General features: G+C 41.3%; 1 protein-coding gene across 1 annotated transcript; it reads right to left on the reverse strand.

The window, feature by feature from the left end:
- Positions 1–236: 236 nt before the first annotated feature.
- VSX1 (visual system homeobox 1) lies at positions 237–11,042 on the reverse strand. Its single transcript, XM_063289893.1, has 5 exons — positions 10,640–11,042; positions 5,602–5,680; positions 3,515–3,638; positions 1,525–1,705; positions 237–622 (listed from the first exon to the last, which is right to left on the reverse strand). Exons 1-5 carry the CDS (start codon positions 11,040–11,042, stop codon positions 357–359), a joined length of 1,053 nt encoding a protein of 350 aa, XP_063145963.1. The 3' UTR covers positions 237–356.
- Between the last annotated feature and the right edge of the window lie 223 nt (positions 11,043–11,265).

Genomic DNA, 11,265 nt, shown 5'->3' on the forward strand with positions numbered 1-11,265 from the left:
TGAGATTGATTGAGTGATTGGATATATATTTGCCTTTCTACCAAAAATGGAACCAAATGCTATTTTTAGAGCTTTTGGTGAAAGGTGACTTAGTGAGACATATTAAGAAAGAATATGCAGCTACAGTTAATTATCTTCTTTACAACTAAACAACTTTCAAGTTGTAAAAAATAAATTATATCTTGGATATACTGTATTCCATCTCAGAAAGTCCCCTTTGCATGTAAAATGAATGAGTCACTTGAAAAAGAGTAATGAATATGCATAGAGCAGTAATACTCATACTTTGCCAGAGCACTGAAGAGGCTGAATTAAGTATTTGGTTTATGGTGTGTCATGTGGTCCCTCCCATGTCTTTAGTGTTCAGCATCTTTCATTTTGGGCTGTGGGCCTCCACCAAGATTCATATTGCTACTCTTCTTCTCCTGTTTTGCTGTACTAGAGAGATCAATTGCAATATCTTCTGAACTGTCCATTGAGATTAATTTATTAGTGGGGTTTCGCTCAGATTCTATCTGCTTAATTTTTAATTCCTCCTCAGGGTGTTCAGATTTCCAGCTGCCATTTCCCTTTTCCTCATTTTCAGGCTTTCTTGTAATACTTATTGATTTTTTATGCATTCCTAAAAGAAATAAAAATTCAGTTTTATTATACAATCATCCTGTTCCCAATAGATCAATGCAAAGATACAGTAACTCAGTCCCTGGGCCACCTTATTGTAGCACTGAGAAAGAAAGAAAAATGCCTTTTTGATCCCTTTTTCAAGCCCATAAATGGATTAGCACCAACCACACTCTTAGAAGAGACATGAAATAGCTTCTGTTTCACACAGGTGAACATCCCTGGGTTAGGGTGAAAGCTAAAATACCAGTTTTCAGGAAGGAAGTCTTTTGGCCATGAATATCTTTAAGCTATTAAAAAGAGGAAGTCGTACATATAGTTCTGTATCTCACTCTGCATTTATATTAAATGAAGAAAACCAGCTAACATTTTTCAAACTGAAAACCGCATGTCAGATTATATGAATGTTGAGAAATGTCAAATTCCACTGCTCACGAAGATTTAGCCCTCTTACAACATTTTCAGTCCCCAATCTACCATTGTTATGGATGGCTATAGGCAGAAAGTAAGCAGTTAAAAATGTCTGGGTGTCCACATGTGTTTGTGCGCAGACATGCATGTATGTTATGTATATGTTGAATATACACTTACATGGACAGATATGTACACACCCTGCCACCACAGCCATACGCATACAGACTCAATGTAGGATCCTTGTGAGTGGAGACCAGCTACCCACTGTTAGTGTTAGAGGGCAGATTTTATAATCGCTATAATGACGTTACCAAATGCAACATTTTAAAGGGATCATTCTACTGCTAGTCATCAATTTAGCCCCTGATTGAAAGAAAGGAGAGGATATTTACACATACTTTTAACAAGAAACAGTGGTATTTAGTCATTTTCCCACTTAGTCAAATAGTAACACAACCTATACATGAACAACACTATAGAATGGCTTACCCAACAGCCAAGGGGCACAGGAACCAACCATTCCACTTTTGGCAGAATTGATAATTGATTCTGGTAGTGGGATAGAGTGTCTCACCATGGCACCATAGAGACCATATTCAGCCATCACGCTACTGCGGCCCCAACATTTCTCACGCTTCCGCCACTTGGCTCTTCGGTTCTGAAACCAAACCTTTTGAGTATAGATCCAGAAACACACATTTAACAACAATATATGTGTGTCCATGTGCATGAGTGGGATTGAAGGGAGTGGAAAGAACAGTATAGTTTTTAATAATGCATGTGTGTATATGTGTGTGTGTGTGTGTGTGTGTGTGTGTGTTTTAATTAAGTGTTGTGCGCTGCCTGAAGTCACTTTTCTGTGAGATGGGCAGCTGAGGTGGCCAGATGGAAAAGGCTACAGTTCAATTGGAGTGAAGGACATTTGCAAAGCACAGTTTACTTTATGTGGGTAGGAAAAAGAAAGAGAAATATTGCTGTATTTGCTGAAATGTTCTTACATAATATGAAAAATGCAGAGTCTCTACGTTCCTGTATATTTCATCTCATTACCCTTATCTTTAACATTTAAAGCTATAATTCAGCAATGTCTACTTCGTTCTTCACAATTCTAGTTATAAAATACTGTCTTGTCTGTATGCTTAATGGGGGACAGCTTCAACAGTAGCACCATTCTTATACAACCCTTCCCCAGATCTATAACCATATATTTGTCACTTTCTAGAATTGTTAGCTGCCCAGAGTCACTTGGTTGAGATGGGCAGCTATAGAAATTAAATAAATAAATAAATATTAAATAAAGCATGGCAGGCGAACAAAACTTAGCACTCAATTCCTGATCACTTGGTCAGCATAAACAAAACAAAACAAGCCTTTTGCCACATCAACAAATTCTCTGCCTCATTCCTGCAGAAATAAATACATTTTCCACATCCTTTCATTGGGTTCTGTGTGAAGATATTGCTTGAAGAAGTCAACTAATAGGTTGACTTCCACTTGCTCTTGCTATTAATATACCAAGCCCTGATTCTTCATTTTTCATTAGGCTTCTTTTTCTAAAAATTTAATCCTGCTGGACAATGAATGCATAGTTTCCATGTTCTAGATCAGGACTAGACAATGTTTTTCAGGCAACATATGGCTTTTGAGTGGTATGAAGAAAGTAGCAATCCAAAAAGTGGGTGGCAATGACAAAAACGGTTTAATTTAATTATTTATAATTTAATTCAATACAGTTGATGAACAGACCCCCCATGTATTTAATATTTTCTTCATTTTTGCCAATTTTGCAGGTAGACCCTCAGTTTTGGGAGGGTAGATGGTGCATCCCTGTTTTCTATCAAACAGTAAGCAGCCACGGTGTGTGAACATAAAGTTTAGTCTCTCTTTTCAAATCAGGATTCAGATGAGGATGTCTTAAAGAACAGTTATACTCTAGGATTTGATTATGATATCACATTAACATTTAAGAAGTTTTTTTAACGTCAATTTCAAATGGTTCTGAGTTGAATTCTCCCCAAGCAGGTACCCATCATTTTTACTAAGAAAAAAGCAATCAGTTCTAGCTGTGATTTGCAATAGCAGCCACTATAGATCAAGCCCTTCTCCTCGAGTGTCTGCATGATATAGCCAAAAAAGTCAAGATAGTGGCCATGATGGTTCAATCAAATCCCTGCCTGTTTTTTATATGTGTCACACATGTGACACACATAAAAAATAACGCAGCTTTTATTGAAAGGTCATGGCTGCTATCTTGATATTTTGACCACACTTTGTGGACACCCCTGCCCTTCTCCATGCTAAGTTTTCAAGCCCTGGAAACGCTTCAGGGCTTGAAAACTTAGCATGGAGAAGGGCAGGGGTGTCCATAAAATGTGGCCAAAATATGAAACCTTCCTGCAAACCCCAATTTTAGGTAGGTCTGGAAGGGCCTGGGCCTTACAATTGTCCACTGCATCAAACTGGACACAAAACAACCTACCTGTATTCTATCCTCAGGCAGTTCAGTTTTCATAGCTAACATTTCTCTGGAATATACATCAGGGTAATGAGCTTCATTAAAAGCCTTTTCCAGTTCCTCCAGCTGATGGGCAGTAAACACAGTCCTAGGGGACAGAAATAAAAACTGTCCTGATTAGGATGGCCATGCAGTGTCTTTCATGAGAAACATGCTCCTCTAGAACCAGATGTGTAAATTAAATGTTATATTTAGTCCTGTACTAAAAATGAATATTTGACAGTGGATGCCACTGCCAGCTGCAGCAAACAGATAGTCACATTTCATCCTGTATAAAAACAGCATTATGGAAGAAGCCTGTACAGTATGTGGCTAATACAATGTACTGACATTTGTCTGTGATCTGCTGACTTGGTGAATAAGCAGAATACAATCCAGTCATCGTACAGCATATGATGACTTGCCAGGTTCTTTCTCTCTTTGTCATACATGCTCACAGGGTTAAACACATCACCCTAAGCTACATTTGCTTAACCATAATTTGTTGAAAGAACCACACTGGTTTGGATTCACACAATATGCTAATCAATAAACCATGGTCCCTAAACACAGTGACAGGATTCACAAAATCCACAAAAATAAAATTAAAGAAATTATATGAAGGTTTAGCATTAAGTATGGACTAGATTACAATATCAAATTAAAACATTTGTAGGTCTCTATTCATGGTCTATGTTAAGCTACATCCTGTCCACAAATTGTTCAGACCTGATATGAAACTTTAACTGTGAAGCAACAGGAAAGAGGAGATGGGAGCTGAAGACCATCCCTAATTACTTTACTCAGAAGCCAGACCAGACAATATCCAGAATTGTATGCTATTTGTCTACAGGTGCTTAACACTACCAGAGGTTTGATTTTACTGCTATGTGAGCCACAGATAAGGTAGCTACAAGTTTCAAGGTCTCCTGGATTTGTGGAAGTATCTCTACAAAAATAGCCCTTTTAAAGAGCAGCTGGTTTGGGAGGAAGGAATTGTCAGCCTGCTTATATAAGCAAACTGGAATAATATGGAAACTGCTGGGCCTGGCAACATGATGAACACTGAGGCTGAGAATTGCAGAGAGCATCAGGTTAAGAAAAGCATTTTCTGTGTTACCCCAAAGCTGCCTTACACCATTTAAGACTATTTATCCGGATGCTGTCTGTCTAGTATCTGACCAGCAGCAATTTTCCAGGTCTGAGATCTTTTCCATCTGCTCATCTTTTCTCCTCTTTTTATTTAACTGTAGATACTATGGGAGTGAACCCTGGTGATTCTGAATGAGAAACCCAGATCTTTCAGCTGAGCTATGGTGTCTCTTCTGTTGTGACCTTAAAATGTAATTTGAGCCAAAGAGTGCAAATGAGATTATTTATTTATTTATTTACTATCCCTCCTTTATTATTTTTATAAATAACTCAAGACAGTGAACATACCTAACACTCCGTCCTCCTATTTTCCCCACAACAACAAGCCTGTGAGGTGAGTTGGGCTGAGAGAGAGTGACTGGCCCAAGGTCACCCAGCCAGCTTTCATGCCTAAGGCGGGACTAGAACTCACAGCCTCATGGTTTCTAGCCCGTTGCCTTAACCACTAGACCAAACTGGCTCGCTTCTAACTGTATGCAAAAGGCCTTTCCCTCAGAATTATGTAACTATAGTTAAAGCTGAGGAGGGGAAATTATATTCTCCAAATGTTATTGTACTCCCAATTCCCATCAGAACCAATATAGCCAATGGTCTGGGACGATGGGGGATGATGTTCAACATCATCTGCAGAGCCCCAAGGTAGAAAGCATGGCTTCTAGAACACCTCACAGCCCAGAAGACTCTTGCAAAAATTCAGCAGAGTGAAGCTTACAGGTGGCTATTATATAATCATTTCTTTTTCAAGCATCTGGATATAGCTATTTTAAAACGAATGTAAAGCATATATTACAATGATCATGCAGCAACTTTTGGAATATTAATTCAACATATCCTAATGCTAATACAGAAGAAGTTGTGGCTATACTCCCATTTTATATCAAATATAAATATGCAACTCCAATATTAGTTGCTTTTTGTACCTGTGCCGCCGTTTCTTTCTCTTGATCTGAGAGTCAGGTGTCTTCAGGTTGTTCTTGTCTTCTGATAAGCTGTCTTCATCTGCTTAACATGTTGATGGATAGTGGGGGGGCGGGGGGAAGAGATGGATCAAATCTCTTTTTCACTGTAAGCATTGGTCCATTCAGTAGGATTATTTTATGTATTTTTGTTTTCCTTCTATAGTCCTACTTTTAAAAATATTTCTCAATGTTCCTTTTTCTTAGAAAAAAGCATCAGAATTACAGTTAAATTGTTTATTTTTTTTAAATGTCACAGTTTTAAAAAAATCCAATGAAAGAGCATTCAACAATAAAACTAGTATAATAAAAAGCCTCCACACACATACTAATAATTTCTTCAACAACTCCTGATATAACAAAAACCAAGAAACAAAGATCAGCTGATTGTCATCCTGGACAGCAAGCAGCATTGGCAAGTAGCCAGCACTTATTAAAACCACTCTTCCCAGTCATTAGGAATATAGGTCAGCCAACTATGCTCATCTCCACACTTAGGCAAAGGAAATGGATAGGACGGTGTTTCTCGACCTCGGCAACTTCAAGATGTGTGGACTTTATTAATCTCAGAGCCTGGCTGGCTGGGGAATTCTGGGAGTTGAAGTCCCAGAAGAGTTGGGTAGGGAGTACTGGCAGAAGCCCTGGCTGTTCAGCACCAGGACAGCAGCTAGGATAAATAAGCCAGTTCCTGCAAAGCTAGGGTAGGAGCAGAACTGGAGGCAATCCAACTGGTCTACCAAAAGTTCAAGAGAAAAGGGAGGAAAATAGTCAGAGTGAGCCAAGTTTATCCTACCAAGAACCATCCCCATGCATGGCAAGAGTATCATCCTTTGTTTTTCCATGTTAATGAAAGTGTAAAGATATAGCAAATGCAAAATCAGAGATGATATGAAAACTGTCCTTCTCTTTAAGGCAACTATTTCAGAACACCTGAATTCCCCAGTAATCCATAAGACAGTTTCTCTTGGATATATACCTACCAGTTTTATGAAACCAAAGATCTATCTCTAATCTAAATAAGATACTGTAAGTCTGCAATCCTTACACACAGACATAGAGATGTAGACATGTTCAAGACACTATCTTGGTACTCTTTTTTTTCTCCCCTCTTCACATGCACATCTATTTATTTCTCTGTGATATCCTAAAGATTTTAGTGGTGAGTTCCACGCCAAAGTGGGCAAAGACAATTCTTCAAACTTTTCCTAAATATTTGGCTTACCACCATCTATTGCAGATGTATAACAAGGGAAAAATGGGAAGAGAGCTCATATGAAAGCATGCATGAGGGAAAAGGATATAATCTCCAAATTCTGATGTAGATATTTAATATCTACAAGAATAATTACCAAAGTCAATGTACAGGGAAGAAAAAAATATATCAAGGTATTTTAAACCATTCTCCCCTACAGGAGTGTTCTTATCTCACTCATCCCATGCCTGATTGATTCTTTTAAGCTGAATATTTTTAGACATCTCCATATTCAAAAGTCGTTCATAAAAACAGTCTCCTTAGAATTGGCCTTTGATGAACTTGTGCATATATATTCACACCACCCATGTGGAAAAAATGTATACATATATTCTCTTACATGTAAATATCTTACTCTTCAGAAAGTTATGACGTTTGCTAACATAAGTTGTAGTGTGGGGCAACAAGGGTGGGTAGACTGAGGATAAGATAAGGCTATCAATGGCTAATAAATATAATGGCTATATCTTACTTCCAGTATCAGAGAAAGGTTTTTTTTTAATTAACTGCTTTGAGTTGACTGGACAGAAGGGCAGGGTACAAATCAAATGAACAATAATAAACTGTTTCTGGACACCAGCTGCTGGGAAACAATGGCAGGAAGAAGCCACTGTGCTTGTGTCCTGCTTGTGGACTTCTTGTGGACACTTATGGCATGCTGGGTTATTTAGGCCTTGCTCCCTATGTTCTACAGGGTGGCCACTTATATCAGGCAGTTCTTAATTCAAACTGAGTTTACAGTAGATCTAATTTTCAGTACCAATGCCAAGCCCTGAAATGTGTGAAGTAGAAAGATGAGAGGGATGGAGTCTCTGAATGTGTATTTCTTTTGCTATCCAAATCCTAAACAATCTCCTTGTATATTGTTATTGTCAGGGATTGGCTTCCTTGTCCAAGGGAAGAGGTGATGAAAATGAACTCTAGATTACTTACCAAGTTGACCATCTACAGACATGTGAGATAATATGAAGTGGACATTACTTCCAAACTGACCAAACAGGATTGTCTTATTAATTTCAAAAAGGTAGGGGTTGACTATTGTCACTTAGGAGTAAAGGAAAGGCACATTCCCCTTGCTTGGGCTGTCTTTCACCTTTATTGCCTTTAATTCCTTCACACCTCAGATGGAGCATGTCTCCATGTTTTTGGATAGCACCAGTGAGGGGGGGAAAAAGATACTTAGAGCTGCATTTATTAGACACAAGAAGCACCAAATTATAATCCTTGTTCAAACTATCAAGCTCACTGGTTGGCTATGATGACATCCACATTTCTCACACTAATACACAGCACAGGCATTATAAACTTAACATGCTACTCCTGTCCTTGCTTGCACAATCATACCCTGACAACACAAATCTCCATTGATCACACTATGCTGCATTAATTTTGTCTCCAGCCATGAGTGAAACAGACTTAAATTGTCACTAGATGTACCCATCTGCAAGCACCGTTTCCCCATAAGCAAACCCTATCCCAGCACAGCTTCAGTGTGTGTGTAATGCTTTGCCACCTATTATCCTGGAAGCTGAGGTGAGCTGACTTATTGTAGCTGTGACAAAACATGCACTTTAGAAATATTGGAAGGTGTGATCATGATCCTTCCTCTAGTTAGTAGCCAGAATCCACTGCAGCCATTTCTCTCCCAGGATCTGTCCCCCTCTATTAGCAATTTGTTGCCTGAGATCCTTTTATACCGATCACTTTCTTCATTCCATATTTTTGTATAGCTCAACTTTGCCCCAGACTAGAGGAGAGCAGAACTCTGCTATTTTATTTAGGGAAGAAGAGGAGTCGTATTAGCAGTATTCCTTTTTTACAGTATTCTGGAATGACCAGACCTCCACTATTTTATTTGGGGAAGAAGAGGGGACATTTTTATGCTACTCTGTTTTAACAGTATTCTGAAATACATCTTTATCTTAAGATGCAGCAAACTCACTTTTCTATGCTACAGTGTCCCCAAAATAAGAGGGATGTTACACTGAACTGTTGTTTGTTTGTTTGTTTGCCAGTTTCCCTGTATTTGTCAGTTTCAATCACTTCCCCTCTTCCCATGCAGGGATAGAACTGCTTGTTCAGCAGCTTGTCAATTTTAGTTGTCCACTAGACCAGACCTATCTAGTTGCAAAAACAGGACAAGGTCTGTCTTCCTCCTCCTTGGGTAATTTTTGTTCTGTAGTCTTCCCATATGTTTCTTCATTTTGCATTATTTTCACTTGGGAAATGCCCAAAGGTGGTATGAAAGGAAAGGCAGACAAACCAGCCTAGAGAAGTCAATGTAGAGTTTTGAAGTCAGACCCTCCCCAATCTTGCTGCAGTGCTCTGATTTTTCCCCTGTCTGATGATCTGTTGTGAGGTGAAAACCAGTCAGATTGCCTGCCACACACAACACAGTCACAAATCAGGACAATATGCAACAGAAGCAGGACAGGAGTCAACAATGGGGACAACAAGTTTTACTCCAGCATTATTGTAAAGTACAGTAGTTATTCCTCCCTGCCCCCCACCCCTATTCTGACACAGTCCTAGGATAACTCCAAAAAATCTATTGGGCTTTTTCACCTTAGAGGGAAGTGAGGTGATTGGCAGTGGCAGAGAACAGAGGCAGGGATATGGATTGGTGATGGCAGATTTTTTTCTGCTGATTCAAGAATGGGTAGATAATGTTTTAATTCACCAGTGGGGAAAGGTCTGAGAAAGAAGGGCAGGGTTCAAAGAAGCTAGCCACACTTTTATGAGCACAGCAGGTATTATTAACAGGCCTATGATCCACAGGAATCAACAGGTGGCCTCTGTGCCACTATCTCAGATATGCAGCAAGAACAGAGCAGGTTGCATTTCATAATTCTTATCATACTGCTCTTAAAGGTACACATTCTCTAGCCATTTAAAAAGCACCCCTTTTACATATGAGACATGCCCATTTACTGTGGAATTTGTGAATTAAGTTCCCATGTACATTAAATAATGGAAAAGGTATTTTTTGCAGTAGCAGCAGCAAAGGACAAAATCTAAAAAGTTTGGAGGTGTATTCTTCCAAAGAATATCTGTGTTTGTTTGCCAGAGCATAAGTATATGCATATATGCATTTTTTGCCTCATGCAAACATGTACTTGTGCCTGAATTTGTTTGCCTTTTATGGTGCCATAAAATAGGGTTTCTAAATGTGCTTTTGGAACTTAGTAATGTGGTATCCAAATTCACACCACAAAGAGCCTTGTGGCATTTTAAAGGCTAACCCAGTGTTTCTCAACCTTAGCAACTTTTAGTTGTGTGGACTTCAACTCCCAGAATTCCCCAGCCACCCATGCTGGCTGAGGAATTCTGGGAGTTGAAGTCCACACATCTTAAAGTTGCCAAGGTTGAGAAACACTGGGCTAACCAATCGATTGGGGCATAAGCCTTCCCGCAGGACAGAGTGCTTCATCAGATACCAGAGAAACTGGCCCTAGGCTGCCAACCACTCTGATTACTAGAGGCTGGAAATAAAGAACAGCAGATCCTCGGGGCATGATTTGATCCTGCAAGGTCTCTTCTCAACCCGCGGTTTGGGGAGGAGAAAACGATTCTCCCCAGCTACTCTGAAACAGCTGTCCCCAACTGGTCCCTCCAAAGGGGTTGGCTTGTGGTGGCCCCATCCGATAAACGGGAAGGGCGCCTGGTTGGGGAATCAGGGCTGCAAAGTTGCTGCAAGTTGCTTTCTCCGCCAGCTTGAGACCCAAGTCGGGGGGGGGGGGAATCTCTTACCGGAGACGGTCAACTGGGGCTTCTCGGCTTCCGGCCCGTACCGGGGGCGCTGATGCTGGTGCTCCGAGCGGGGCTGGAGGAAGGGGAGGGGAGTCGGCAGGAGGCAAGGCGCCCCCGCGGGTTGCTGGGTGGCAAAGCCGCACAGGAAGCCCAAGCCCAGCGGCAAGGGAGCGCCTCCTCCTCGCCCCGCTGCTGGCCCGCCGCCTTCGCAGCCCGAGCCGGCCGGCGGCTGCAGCTCCGCCTCCAAGCCTAGGAGGTCGGTGATGGCGAAGCCCTTGGAGCGCAAGCCGCCGCCGGTCCCGGCCGGGCTCCCCAGGCGCGCCTTCTCGTGGCCGCAGGCGCTGCTGGGCGCCAGCGCGTTCCCCTTGGCTTTGCCCTCCGAGAGCTCCTCGCGGCCCGTCATGCTGCTGCCGCCGCCGCCGCCGCCGCCGCCGCCGCCGGTTGGGAAGGGGAAGAGGCTCTCGGACCGGAGCTTTATATCCCGCGCTCAGCAGCGTCTGGATCCAATCAGAGGGGAAATGTGGGGAGCGGCGGCGAAGGGGGGCGCGGGCGCGCGGGGTAACTGGTTCCCAATCCCGGATAATTAATTGCCACCTATTTTCCCGCAATCCGATCACCCTTTTCTC

Source organism: Candoia aspera, chromosome 1 (genome assembly GCF_035149785.1).
Source record: "Candoia aspera isolate rCanAsp1 chromosome 1, rCanAsp1.hap2, whole genome shotgun sequence".
Classification (NCBI taxonomy): Eukaryota; Metazoa; Chordata; class Lepidosauria; order Squamata; family Boidae; genus Candoia; species Candoia aspera.